The 14,432-nt window shown below is 46.9% G+C and overlaps 1 protein-coding gene across 6 annotated transcripts in view; it reads right to left on the bottom strand.

Annotated features, from left to right (window-relative positions):
- GPT (glutamic--pyruvic transaminase) overlaps positions 1-13,378 on the bottom strand; it is a 55,699-nt gene extending 42,321 nt beyond the window's left edge. Inside the window, exon 1 of one of the 6 annotated variants that reach the window (XM_070748428.1) lies at positions 13,269-13,378. Coding sequence is in view for 1 of the 6 variants with exons in the window: in XM_070748422.1 (XP_070604523.1) it covers positions 9,350-9,396 (47 nt within the window). In the remaining 5 variants the exon portion in view is untranslated. Of the gene's footprint in view, positions 1-6,367; positions 7,295-9,349; positions 9,412-13,105; positions 13,204-13,268 lie in introns of those variants that run through there. The other 5 variants (XM_070748424.1, XM_070748431.1, XM_070748422.1 and 2 more) reach the window with 5 other exon arrangements.
- Positions 13,379-14,432: the final 1,054 nt, after the last annotated feature.

Genomic DNA, 14,432 nt, shown 5'->3' with positions numbered 1-14,432 from the left:
TGTGGGTGACTTAAAGCCAAGGATGGCAACTTTGGCCCTTTAACGCCCTGTGGACCTTGACCCCCAGAATTCCTGACCTAGCCTTTTGGGCAACCGGTGACCCACCGAGACCTCCGAGACCCCTTTCGACTCCCTTCGACTTTGGCCTGGATTTTCCCGACTCGAAGAAGGAGAACTTTGCCTTCCTCTCCGAAAGCCCCCCGGCTGGTTTCTTCCCCTTGTCCCAGCTTGTCCAAATCCTGCTGAGTCATGAGGTCCATCCCTCCCTCGGTTTCCCAATTTGTTTTTTAAACCCTTCACCTGGGTCGTTTGGTAATGCATGTGTTACGGAGTGTGCAGAGTAATCTCTGAGTGGTCAAAGATGCATACACACTGTAGTAACTGTGAAAAGGATCTTGGAGTCCTAGTGGACGACCATTGAAATAGGACCCAGCCGTGTGCAGCAGCTGCCACAAAAGCCAACACAGTTCTGGGCTGCATCAACAGAGGGAGAGAATCAAGACCACGTGAAGGGTTAATGCCACTTTACAAGGCCACACTTGGAATCCTGCATTCAGTTTTGGTCGCCACAATGCAAAAAGGATGTGGAGACTCTAGAAAAAGTGCAGAGAAGAGCAACCAAGAGGATTATGGGACCGGAGGCTAAAACACATGAAGAACGGTTGCAGGAACTGGGCATGGCTGGTTTAATGAACACAAGGACCAGGGGAGACAGGATAGCAGTGTTCCAGTATCTCAGGGGTTGCCACAAAGAAGAGGGAGTCAAGCTATCTATCTATCTATCTATCTATCTATCTATCTATCTATCTATCATTTATTTGTTTGTTTGTTTGTTTATTTATTTATTTATTTATTTATTTATTTATTTATTGGATTTGTATGCTGCCCCTCTCCGTAGACTCGGGGCGGCTCACATCAATAACAAGAACAATGTAAGAACAAATCTAATAATTTAAAAACACTAAAAAACCCATTTATTTATTTATTTATTTAGTCAGTCAGTCAGTCAGTCAGTCAGTCCAATACACCATACACATTGAAGAGAATAAACATGTAGTAATACATATCAAGGAAAGGATAGAAGAAAAGATTGAAGAATAGAAGAGGAGATATATGAAAGGAAGAAAAGATACATGAAACATAGGAAAGACAACACCTGAGCCTAGAACCAGAAGCAACGTGTAGAAACTAAACAAGGAGAGAAGCAACTTACAAACAAGGAGAAATTTCCGGACAGTCAGAACAATCAGTGGAACAGCTTTCATTGGAAGTTTTTAAGAAAAGACATTTGTCTGAAAAGTTATAGGGTTTCCTGTTTGAGCCAGGGGGCTGGACTAGAAGACCCCCAAGGTCCCTTCCAGCTCATACATTCCGTTCTCATTGTCCAAGGGCTGCCCTCTTTATCCTTCTCCTTACACAGCCCCAAAGCCCTGATTGTAGTAACTTCTCCAATCTAAGCAAGGGTGGGGCTGGGGCCTCCTGGCTTTCCTGCGCCCAAGGTCAGCCCCCTGAGCTCTTCCCCCTGCTGACATTCTGAACTCAGGAGGAAAGCATTTCACACACTTCCAGGATCTTATTTCTGAGACATTCCCAAGCCTCCTTTTAGCCTGGCATTTCGGAGCCCTAGACGACAGTTCCTGAACAGAAGAGAGTAGGAGCCTGAAGGGACCTTGGAGGTCTTCTAGTCCAACCCTCTGCTTAGGCACGAGACCCCACACAACTTCACACAAACTGTTATCCAACATCTGCTTTAAAACCTCCAGGGTTGGGGCATTCACCACTTCTGGAGGCAACTTCTGTTCCACTGATTAATTGTTCTAATTGTCTCCTTACTTCTAAGTTGCTTCTCTCCTTGTTTAGTTTCCACCCATTGCTTCTTCTCATGCCCTCTGGTGCTTTGGAGAATAGATTGACTCCCTCTTCTTTGTGGCAGCCCCTGAGATATTGGAAGGCTGCTATTGTGTCTCCCCTGGTCCTTCTTTTCATTAAACCAGCCATGCCCAGTTCCTGCAAACGTTCTTCATATGTTTTGGCCTTCAGTCCCTGAATCATCTTTGTTGCTATTCTCTGGACTCTTTCTAGAGTCTCAACATCCTTTTTGCATCGTGGCGACCAAAACTGGATGCAGGATTCCAAGTGTGGCCTTACAAAGTGGTTGCCTCCCATTGCTTTTGATCTTTCCCCCAATTGACTTCAGATTGTGCCCCCTTGTTCTTGTGTTCACTTTCCTATTAAAAACACTTCCCTCCTGAACCTTATTTAACCCTTTGACATATTTAAATGTTTCTATCATGCCCCCCCTTTCCTTTTTCTCCTCCAGACTAGACAGATTGAGTCCATGAAGTCTTTCCTGGTCAGTTTTATGCTTAAGACCTTACACCATTTTTGTAGCCCGTCTTTGGAATTGTTCAATTTGATCCATCCCTTTTTGTAGGTGAGGTCTCCAGAACTGGACACAGTATTACTCTATTCCAAATGTGGTCTCACCAGCGCTCTACACAGCGGGATCACAATCTCCCCCTTCCTGCTTGTGATACCTCTAGCTATGCAGCCAAGTGTTCTACTCGCTTTCCCTCCCGCCTGACCGCACTGTTCACCCATTTTGAGACGGTCAGAAATCACAATCCCTAAATCCTTCTCTTCTGGAGTTTTTGCTAACAAAGACTTGTGGACTTCATCCTGCTAAGGAGCCAATGAGCAGAGACTTCAAGGTGGGGGGCAAAGGCAGATGTCACAATTAAGTGCCCTCTGGATATCCCCTCCTTGCCCGTCCAGCCATGCCCTTTGCCCCCAACCCCACCCAGCTCTTCCTCCCTTCCTCCTGAGCAATCTGCTCTCTGCATCGGGACCCTCCCTTGTTCAAACTCCAGCCAGTCAGGATTTCAACAGATGCAGCTGTCAACATCTGGATGCACCCCACATGGCTCTGCAGGATGTCAGAGGACCCCCAACCCCCCAGTCCAGAAATGGAGGGTGAGCGCAGCCCCCACCTCCTGTGCCTTTCAAGGCCACCTTAGAAGACCACTACCCCAAAATAGCATTTAGCAATAGCATGTAGACTTGTCTACTGCTTCCTAGTGCTTTTCGAGCCAACTTTAAGCAGTTTACAGAATCAGCCTCTTGCCCCCAACAATCTGGGTCCTTATTTGGCCCACTTCGGAAGGATGGAAGGCAGAGTACACCTGAATCAGAGAGTCAGTCTCTCTCTCTCTCTCCCTCCCTCCCTCCCCCTCTCAATCTATCAACTGTCAATCTATCATTCTCTCTTTCTTTTCACTCTGTCTGTCTGTCTATTTATCTCCCTATCTATCCATCCATATCTATCTATCCATCCATCCATTGATCGATCTATCTATCCATCCATCCATCCATTGATCGAGCTATCTATCTATCTATCTATCTATCTATCTATCTATCTACGTAATCTATCTATCTCAATCTGTTGTCTTTCTATCTATCTGTCAATCTGTCTGTCTGTCTATCTCTCTCTCTTTCTATCTGTCTGTCAATCAATCTATCTATCTATCTGTCTGTCTGTGTCAATCTGTCTGTCTATCTATCTATCTATCTGTCTGTCTGTCTCTTTATCTATCTAGCATTTAGACTTAGCTTTTAGAGGTATCTACCGCTTCCTAGTGCTTTCCCAGCCTTCTCTAAGCATTTTACAGACTCAGCCTCTTGCCCCCAACAATCTGGATCCCCATTTGACCCACCTGGGAAGGAGGGAAGGCTGAGTCCACCTGGAGCCAGTGGTGGGATTTGAACTACAGCTAGTAGACAGCAGAAGCAGCTTGCAGTGCTGCACTCTAACCACTGGGCCACCACAACAACGGACTCATATTTACAATGGTTGCAATGTCTTGGGATCACATAGTCCCATTTTGTGAACTTCTGACAATCTGGGAAAGCCAAATTCACTTAACAACTACGTTACTCACTTAACAACTGTGGTGAGGAAGGTCATAAAATGTGGCAAAACTGACGTCACTCTCTCACTTAGCATCTGAAATGTGGCAGTTGAAAATCATAGAAACATAGAAGATTGACTGCAGAAGAAGACCTCCTGGTCCACCTAGTCTGCCCTTCTACTATTTCCTGCATTTTATCCTATGATGGATCTATGTTTATCCCAGGCAGGTTTCAATTCAGTTCCTGTGGATTGACCAACCACAGCTGCTGGAAGTTTGTTCCAAGCATCTACTACTCTTTCAGTCAAAGCATATTTTCTCACGTTGCTTCTGATCTTTCCCCCAAGTAACCTCAGATTGTGCCCCCTTGTTCTCGTGTTCACTTTCCTATTAAAAACACTTCCCTCCTGAACCTTATTTAACCCTTTGACATATTTAAATGTTTCAATCATGTCCCCCCTTTCCCTTCTGTCCTCCAGACTAGACAGATGGAGTTCATGAAGTCTTTCCTGGTAAGTCAAGGAATACCTGTACACAATTTAATTTTTTTCTATTACCCCACTCAGCAAATTATCTTACAATAAATTATAGGCTAAATTCTGTGATGAAACCACCTTAATCCCAATGTAATCTATGGTCTCAGCTCACAAAGAACACACAGTAAAACAAACCAGGTGAAGACTTCTGACACAGATCTGCAAAATGCTAAACTGGGTTGAGGCTAACTTTCATTAGATTAGGGTTTGAAGACTTTGGGGCAAATCCAGCCTGTTTGACTAGCACATAATTCAATCCGTGACATTTATACCCTTCCCAAAAAGGTTAATTTATGAATACATGTTTTAATAAATAGGTCTATGGATAAACAGGCCTATTTATTACTGAAAGAGTAGTAGATGCTTGGAACAAACTTCCAGCAGGCGTGGTTGGTAAATCCACAGTAACTGAATTGAAACCTGCCTGCGATAAACATAGATCCACCCTAAGATAAAATACAGCGAATAGTATAAGGGCAGACTAGATGGACCAGGAGGTCTTTTTCTGCCGTCAATCTTCTATGTTTCTACCTATAAACCAGCTTAGGATGTCAGGCAAACATCCTGGAAGGCATTTTCAGGGTTAGAACTCACACCGGGCGTCCTCATTTAGCAACTGCCTTGTATAACAGCCGTTTCACAGTTACAACCATGATTAGAACTAAGTCGCCTTCAACACGTCCTAAGCATAGCCCATAAAATCATCTGCTACAATGTCCTTCCTGTCAATGACTACTTCAGCTTCAACTACAACAACACACGAGCACACAACAGATATGAACTCAAAGTAAACCGCTCCAAACTCAACTGCAGGAAATACGACTTTAGTAACCGAGTAGTTGATACATGGAACTCAGTATCTGTAGTATCACCACCTCACCCCCAAAACTTGACCCTTAGACTCTCCACTGTTGACCTCTCCCGATTCCTCAGAGGTCAGTGAGGGGCGTGGATAAGTGCACCAGCGTGCCTCCCGTCCCCTGTCCTCATGTTTCTCTCTTACTAGTATCATGTATATAAACATTGTTATATCTTTGTATACTTCCAATACATACTTGACAAAACAAACAAATAAAATAAATACATAAAAAGTAACTTTGCAAACTGATTTATAACCTTTGCAGGTCTGTAGTAGAACCAAGAAAGCTGAAGTAAGACTTCAAGCACCATTCATGGTTTTGCTTAGTGAGTACTTCGTTTAATGACTGAGTAGCTAGTCCCAATTGAGGCTGCTAAATGAGGACCACCCTGTACTTAGAAGAATCCCCTAAATTTGCCTGTCAGAAGCTTGGTCAAATCACGGCAAGTCCCAGCCAGTCAGATCAGGGATGGCAGACAACTTCAGAGGATGAGGGGGGTGGGAGGAAGAGTTGGGGAGGGGGAGATGGAGGGGAAGATGAGAGAGGGATGGAAAGAGAGGGAGGGAGAAAGAGGGATTGAGAGAGAGGGAGGGAGAAGGGTAAAGAGAGGGAGGGAGAGAGATTGAGAGAGGGAAAGAAAGAGAGAGAATGAGGGAGGGAGAAAGAGGGATTTGGAAAGAGACGGGGAGGGAGAAGGTTAAAAAGAGGGAGAAAAGGGGGAATGAGAGAGGGGAAAAGAAAGAGGGGGAGAGAGAAATTGAGAGAGAGAAAGAAAGAGAAAGAAGGAGGGAGAGGAGGAGAGAGAGGAAGATGGAGGCAGAGAAGGATAAAGAGAGGGAGAGAGGGAGAAAAGAGGGATTGAGAGAGGAGGAAAAGAGTGGGAGGGAGAGGAGGAGAGAGAGAAAGAGGGAAGGAGGGAGAGAGACATCCCCCCCCCAGACACACCAAAGGCAGAGTCACAGCCCAGGGGTTCCAGTGGGGAAGGGTCTGGTCCAGAAGAGGAGACACCCCCCTCCCCAAATGCAGCCAGGGAAAGCTCTCCTCTGGAGGCCAACCGACCTACCTCGCAGGGTTTCCAGCTGGGAGATGGAAGAAGCAGGAGTGATGGACAGGAGTCTTTCAAGACGTCCTTCAAAGAGACTCCAGATAAATGGGGTCAAAGTCTCCTTGGGCTGAAGGGATCCCGTAATCATTAGCTCACCAGCCGGGCGGCACCCAATGGGGAGGAGGAGGAGAGACCGGGGGCCAACCTGGATGCCCCCTCCTCCAGGACCCCCCAGGACCCCCCAAGTGGGCGTGGAGTGCACCTCCCCCCCATTTCAAGAAGGGAATCAGTCTCAGGGAGCAAGAAGGGGAAGGGGGGAAGGGGGGAAAGAAAGGAGGGAGGAGAGGGGGAGGGTGGGGGAAAAGGAGAAAGAGCTGTGGGGGGGACACTAGGCAGCCCCTCCCCCAGCTGCCCCTCCCTCACTTTCAGCCAACTTCAGAGGGGACCCCGAACTCGGACTCTCCTGGGGGGGGGCTTTGTCAGAGCCCACCGGCCAGGACAGGAAGCGGGGACCCTCTTGTGCCCCAGAAGGGGCTGCCGGGGATCCCCCAGAACCCCCAAGGGGGGCGAGCAGGCAGCCCCTCCCCATTTGAGTCTCCTCTGGACCCCCCTTCCAGGAGGGCAAAAGCCCCCCCCCCCCCCGCAGAAGTCTCGGGCGTTGCTGTTGGGGGGCCCTCGGACTACTCTCCCCCAAGCTCTCTCCCTCCCCCTCCGGGTCTTTCTCCCCCACCCCAAAGCCCCCCTTCCTACCTGCAAGGGGGGGCTCCCCTTCCCTGTCACTCTCCCCTGGCCCAGCAGGGCGCCCGCGAGCTTCGCCTGCCGTCGGGGGAGCCGGGCGGGCTTCTTCGGACCGGCCGCTCTGGCCGAGGACCTACCCACCCCAATGCAGGGCCGGGCGGGGCTGCGCGTCTCCTTCGCCTTGGCTGGCTGCCGTCGGGGCGCCCCGGATTAAGCCCTCTGAGCATGTGCAGAGGGCATTCACTTACTTATGGAGTTATTTAGTTATTTAGCTATTTAGTTCTTTGTTTGTTTGTTTGTTTGTTTAGTTTATTATTTAACTATTTAGTTAATTACCTATTTAGCTTTTTAGTCCGTCGGTTAGCTCTTTGGCTCTTTGGCTCTTTATTTATTTAGCTATTTAGCTACTTAGTTATTTATTTATTTATTTATTCATTCATTCATTCATTCATTCAGTTAGTTAGTTAGTTAGTTAGTTAGCTATTTAGTTATTTAATATTTAGCTATGTATTTGTTTAGTTAGTTAACTATTTAGTTAGTTACCTATTTAGCTATTTAGTTAGCTAGCTAGCTAGTTAGTTCTATGGCTTGTTTAGCCATTTATCTATTAGGTATTTAGTTAGTTTGTTCATTTGTTGGTTGGTTGGTTAGTTATTTAGGTAGGTAGGTGGGTAAGTAGGTAGATAGATAGATAGATAGATAGATAGATAGATAGATAGATAGATAGATAGATAGATAGATAGATAGATAGATATAGTGATAGATAGATATAGTGATAGATAGATAGATAGACAGACAGACAGACAGACAGACAGACAGACAGACAGACAGACAGACAGACAGACAGATAGATAGATATAGTGATAGATAGATAGATAGATAGATAGATAGACAGACAGACAGACAGACAGATAGATAGATATAGTGATAGATAGATAGATAGATAGATAGATAGATAGATAGATAGACAGACAGACAGACAGACAGACAGACAGACAGACAGACAGACAGATAGATAGATATAGTGATAGATAGATAAATAGATAGATAGATAGACAGACAGACAGACAGACAGACAGACAAAGACAGATAGATAGATATAGTGATAGATAGACAGACAGACAGACAGACAGACAGACAGACAGACAGATAGATAGATATAGTGATAGATAGATTGATAGATAGATAGATAGATAGATAGATAGATAGACAGACAGACAGACAGACAGACAGACAGATAGATATAGTGATAGATAGATAAATAGATAGATAGATAGATAGATAGACAGACAGACAGACAGACAGACAGACAGACAGACAGACAGACAGATAGATATACTGTAGTGATAGATAGATAGATAGATAGATAGATAGATAGATAGATAGATAGATAGATATAGTGATAGATAGATAGATAGATGATAGATAGATAGATAGATAGATAGATAGATAGATAGATAGATAGATAGATAGATAGATAGATAGATAGATGACTTAATTGGTTCCATGACCAGGTTCTTAAGTAGAAAAGTTTGTAAGAAGAAGCAATTTTTCCCATAGGAATCAACATAAAAGCAAATAATGCGTGCGATTGGGGAAACCACAGGGAGGGTGTAGGCCCTGTTTCCTCCCAGCAGATTCCTAGAGAGGCCCCACGGAGGCTTCTCCCACCTTTTCTGGCCCTGTTTCCTCCCAGGAGATTCTTAGGGAGGCCCAATGGAGGCTTCTCCCCGCCTTTTTCGGCCATGTTTCCTCCCAGGAGATTCCTAGAGGCCCAATGGAGGCTTCTCCCCGCCTTTTTCGGCCCTGTTTCCTCCCAGGAGAGTCCTAGAGAGGCCCCATGGAGGCTTCTCCCACTTTTTCCAGTTACAAGTTTGGAGGCTCGGGTTTGTAAGTGGAAAATGGTTCTTGAGAAGAGGCAAAAAAACCTTGAACACCCGTGCTTATCTGGAAAAGTTCATAAATAGAGGTGTTCTTAGGTAGAGGTACCACTGTATTTAAAAAATAAAAATAAACTTGGCATCATGAGATTGACAAGCACACTTAAACTGCCATTCTGACTTTTCTGACCCCGAAGAAGTGGACTCCGGCGCCCCCCTCTGGCCAGGGCCCTCCTAAAGCCTCCGGAGATGTCCGTCCCTCCCCCGGGGTAACGCTTCCAAACGGCCCCCAGCGTGAAAGGGTGCCCGTCGTGCCAGCTCTCGGTGGGGGGCCGTGCCCGCTCGCCCCCTCGGGCCCTGGGATTCCTCGCCTGCTGCTCACCTGCCCAGGCAGCGTTTGGAGAAGGTGCAGCTCACTTTGCCTGCCATGCCTCCCTCCGAGGGGGCTTAGAGGGGGGAGTGGGGCCCTGGGTCACTCCTGCCAGAAGCCACGCGGTCCTCCAGCCGAGTCAGGGCTGCCGGGCCCCCCACGTGCTCCCTGGCTGGGCACCTGACACCCGACCCTGCGGAGGGGATCCATTTCAGCGGGGGGGGGGGGGCAGTTGAAAAGTCTGCCTGTGTGTGAAGGACAAAGAGAGGGAGGGGGGAGGCTCCTTGGACAAGGAGGAAAAAGTCTTCAAGGAACAAAACGAGGAAATCGAATTTGCCTTTTGGAAAAGCACCTTTGGTTTCGTTTGTTTGTTTGTTGGATTTATATGTCACCCCACTCCTGAAGGACTGAGTATTTCTTTTCTTTTCTCTCTTTCCTTCCTTCCTTTCTCTCTCTCCCTCCCCTCTGTAGTATCCATCTATTTTTCTTTTCCTTCCTTCCTGCCACCTTCCTCCCTCCCTCCCTCCTTTCTTCCTTCCTTCCTTCCTTCCTTTCTCTTTCTCCCTCCCCTCTGCCTATCCACCTGTCTGTCTATCTTTCTCTTCCTTCCTTCCTTCCTTCCTTCCTTCCATCTTCCTTCCTTTTCTTTCTCTCTCTCCCCCTCCCCTCTACCTATCCATCTGTCTGTCTTTCTATTTTCTCTTCGTTCCTGCCACCTTCCTTCCTTCCTTTTTTCTTTTTCTCTTTCCCCCTCCCCTCTGCCTATCCATCTGTCTATCTTTCTCTTCCTTCCTTTTCTCTCTTTCTCTCTCTCCCTCCCCTCTGCCTATCCATCTGTCTATCAGTCTGCCTGTCTATCTTTCTCTTCCTTCCTTTCTTCCCCTCACTCCCTTCTTTCTTTCTTTCTTTCTTTCTTTCTTTCTTTCTTTCTTTCTTTCTTTCTTAGTGTGTATGTATGTATGTATGGATCGGATTGGATTGGATTTATATGACACCCAACTCCCGAAGGACTCTGGGCAGCTTACAACCAAATACAAAAATGCCCTTTAAATATAACATATAAGAAACCACCACCCCCTTAAAAACAGTACAATATAAAACCCCTTAAAATCAGCATGCCTACTACCGCACGAATCCCAGCGGCCAATAAGGTCCCACAGAGTCAGCCTTCTCCGGGTCCCGTCGACTAAACAATGTCGTCTGGCGGGCCCCAGGGGAAGAGCCTTCTCTGTGGCGGCCCCGGCCCTCTGGAATCAACTCCCCCCGGAGATTAGAACTGCTCCCACCCTCCTTGTCTTCCGTAAACTACTTAAGACCCATCTATACCGCCAGGCATGGGGAATTTGAGACACCTTTCCCCCAGGCTTATTATAATTTATGTTTGGTATGTATGTGTTGTTTGGTTTTTTAAATTGATTGGGTTTTTAGTTTTTTCTTAATATTAGATTTGTGCCTGTACAATATTGTTTTATCGCTTGTTGTGAGCCGCCCCGAGTCTTCGGAGAGGGGCGGCACACAAATCTAATAAATTATTATTATTATTATTATTATTATTATTATTATTATTATTACCATTCAAAACGCTCCCAATAGTTAAAATGCCAACGCCTTCCTTTCCTGGTGGGATCCCGATGGAATACCATTTGATCAAAAGCTTTGTGGAAGGCTAGTAGGGTGGGGGTAGTAGGGATGGGGGGAAAATAGCTGGTTCCAAAGAGACGGACAGATCTGAGCACCAGTTTCTCACAGCCCTTTGCACACATCAATGCCAGTGACACGGGCTTCCCTCTACTCTTGACCAATGGAGCCCCATTGCCCCAGGGCTCACCCCCAGTTGGTGTAAGGTATCAACTGTGCCCCAGTCCTCAGCAATAGCATTAGCAATAGCACTTAGATTTATATACCACTCTGCAATGCTTTTCCAGCCCTCTCTAGGTTGTTTACCTCTTGCCCCCAACAATCTGGGTCCACATTTGACCCACCTGGGAGGGAGGGAAGGCTGAGTCAACCTTGAGCCTGGTGGGATTCGATCTGCCAAACTGCTGGCAGCCGGTGATCTGCAGAAGTGGCCTGCAGTACTGCCCTTAACCACTGCGCCACCAAGGCTCTGTTATTTACTCTAGATCAGTGTTTTTCAACCAGTGTGCCATGGCACACTAGTGTGCCGCGAGACATGGTCAGGTGTGCCGCAAAGAAGGAAGCTCAGGTTCCGGTCTCGCAACTTTTTGTTGAGAGAGAGAGAAAGAAAGAAAGAGAGAGAGAGAAAGAAAGCAAGAGAGAGAGAAAGAGAGAGAAAAAGAGTGAGGAGAGAGAGAAAGCAAGAGAGAGAAAGAAAAGAGAGAGAAAGAAAAGAGAGAAAGAGAGAGAAAGCAAGAGTGAGAGAGAAAGCAAGCAAGAGAGAGAGAGAAAGAGAGAGAGAGAAAGCAAGAGAGAAAGAAAGCAAGAGAGAGAAAGAAAAGAGAGAAAGAGAGAGAAAACAAGAGAGAGAGAGAAAGAGAAAGAAAGCAAGAGAGAGAGAAAGAGAGAGAAAAAGAGTGAGGAGAGAGAGAAAGCAAGAGAGAGAAAGAAAAGAGAGAAAGAGAGAGAAAACAAGAGTGAGAGAGAAAGAAAGCAAGAGAGAGAGAGAAAGAGAAAGAAAGCAAGAGAGAAAGAAAGCAAGAGAGAGAGAAAAGGAGACGAAGGGAGAGAGAGAGAAATGAGCAAAAAGGGGAGGAAAAAAGAGAAATGAGAAAATGATTGAGACAGAGAATGAGAGGAAAGAGAGAAACAAAAGAGAGAGAAGTGACTCTTGATTTAAAGCATATGATAAAAAGCACCCAAAGAATAAGAGAGAAAACCCTCCCAGCCCTCACCTGTTTTTGGAAATGATTCAAGAGTGTGTACACACACACACACACACACACACACACACGGGTGGGGAGGAGACAGGGATGGAAAAAGAGAGGAGAGTGTCTTAGGGTGTCATTTTGTGTCATTTTGGTTGGTGGTGTGCCCCAGGATTTTGTAAATGTAAAAAATGTGCCACGGCTCAAAAAAGGTTGAAAATCACTGCTCTAGATAGACCCAACTAGGAAACATCACCAGTGTTAGATGTTAGGAAGTGTTAGAAGGGAGTTGGATTTGCAGAGAGGAGGAGGAGGAGGAAAAGGACTGTGGAGTCCTTGGTACTCTCAAAACGTGATGATAATAATAATAATTATTATTATTATTATTATTATTATTATTATTATTATTATTTATTAGATTTGTATGCCGCCCCTCTCCAAAGACTCGAGGCGGCTCACAACACAATACACAATGTACAAATCCAATATTAAAAAAAACAAATTAAAAACCCTTATCATAAACATTAATCACACAACCCAAACAAACCTTACATAAATTATAGTAGCTACGGAGAATATCAACTTCCCCAAGCCTGGTGGGTTTTTAGGAGCTTGCGAAAGGCAAGGAGGGTGAGGGCAGTTCTAATCTCCGGGGGGAGTTGGTTCCAGAGGGCCGGGGCCACCACAGAGAAAGCTCTTCCCCTTGGTCCCGCCAGACGGCACTGCTTAATCGACAGGACCCGGAGAAGGCCAACTCTGTGGGACCTAACCAGTTGCTGGGATTCATGCGGCAGAAGGCGGTCCCGGAGGTATTCTGGTCCGATGCCATGCAGGGCTTTATAGGGCTTGATGGCTTCCTTGCAAATGTTTTGTGACCCAACTGGGTAACACCATCAATAGTAGAAGGGAGAAGGGTTTGTGGAGAAGAAGGAGCTGCACTCACCTCCCTGTGGCAAAGAAAGAGCCTGGACCTTGGGTGGACAGCAAAGGGACCTCTTTCAACCCAGCAGCCTCTGGCTTTTATGACCTGCCTTGCATAAGGAGGACCCTGGAAGCTGCCCAGCTGGCCCAGGCTCCCTCCTCCGTTGCCCAACTCCTGCGCTCACCTCTTGCCTTGCCCGAGGATGTCCAGAGTCCAACCCAGAGGTGAGCGGCCCTCAACTCCCTCCGGCCAACATGCAGCCAGCCAAAGACACACGCACCCCCCCCCCTTCCCAGCTCACAGCCCCCGCAGGACTTTCTCGACAGTCAGCAAATGGGAGAAGTGACCGTTCAAATGTTTTAGGGTGGAGGTGCAACCCACGGAGCGTGTCAGAAGAGGCGGCAGCAGGTGGGCAGGCCGTGTAAAGTGGGGAGGGCGGAACCTCAGGTCCTGCTGGAGCCCAGGCGGCTGGACTTTGGGGCAAGGGAGGGAGGGGCTCAAGGAACGGCCCCCTTCTTGACCAACTGGGGTTTCTCAACCCAGGAAGGGACGGTTTCAGGGAAACTAAACAGGGGCCCTTTGCCCCAGCCACCAGATGTGCTCCAGATGTGCTTACAGCCCTGCATTGAATAGAGTCCGCCCTCTCTTGCAGAAGATTCTTCTGAAGCCAGAAGCCCAAATAGTTTATAATAATAATAACAGAATTGGAAGGGACCTTGGAGGTCTTCTAGTCCAATCCCTGCTTGGGCAGGAAACCCTACACTACTTCAGACAGATGGTTCTCCAACATCTCCGTGACCGCCTCCTGCCGCACGAATCCCAGCGACCGGTTAGGTCCTACAGAGTTGGTCTTCTCCGGGTCCCGTCGACGAAACAATGTCGGTTGGTGGGACCCAGGGAAGAGCCTTCTCTGTGGTGGCCCCGACCATCTGGAATCAACTCCCCCCAGAAATTAGGATTGCCCCCACCCTCCTTGCCTTTCGTAAACTCCTAAAAATCCATCTCTGTCGTCAGGCATGGGGGAATTGGTTCTGCTTAAAAACTTCCAGTGTTGGGGCATTCACAACTTCTGGAGGCAACTTGTGTTCCACTGATTCTGTTCTGTCAGGAAATTTCTCCTTAAATTTCTCAGTTGCTTCTCTCCTTGTTTAGTTTCCACCCAATGCTTCTTGTTCTACCCTCAGGTGCTTTGGAGAATAGCTTGACTCCCTCTTCTTTGTGGTAGCCCCTGAGAGATTGGAAGGCTGCTATCGTGTCTCCCCTGGTCCTTCTTTTCATTCAACCAGCCATGCCCAGTTCCTGCAACCGTTCTTCTTCATATATTTTAGCCTCCAGGTTGTTGATCCTC

This window comes from Erythrolamprus reginae, chromosome 3 (assembly GCF_031021105.1).
Source record: "Erythrolamprus reginae isolate rEryReg1 chromosome 3, rEryReg1.hap1, whole genome shotgun sequence".
Taxonomy (NCBI): domain Eukaryota; kingdom Metazoa; phylum Chordata; class Lepidosauria; order Squamata; family Dipsadidae; genus Erythrolamprus; species Erythrolamprus reginae.
Note: the sequence above shows the minus strand (reverse complement) of the source record. Positions and strands in the feature narration are given on the sequence as shown.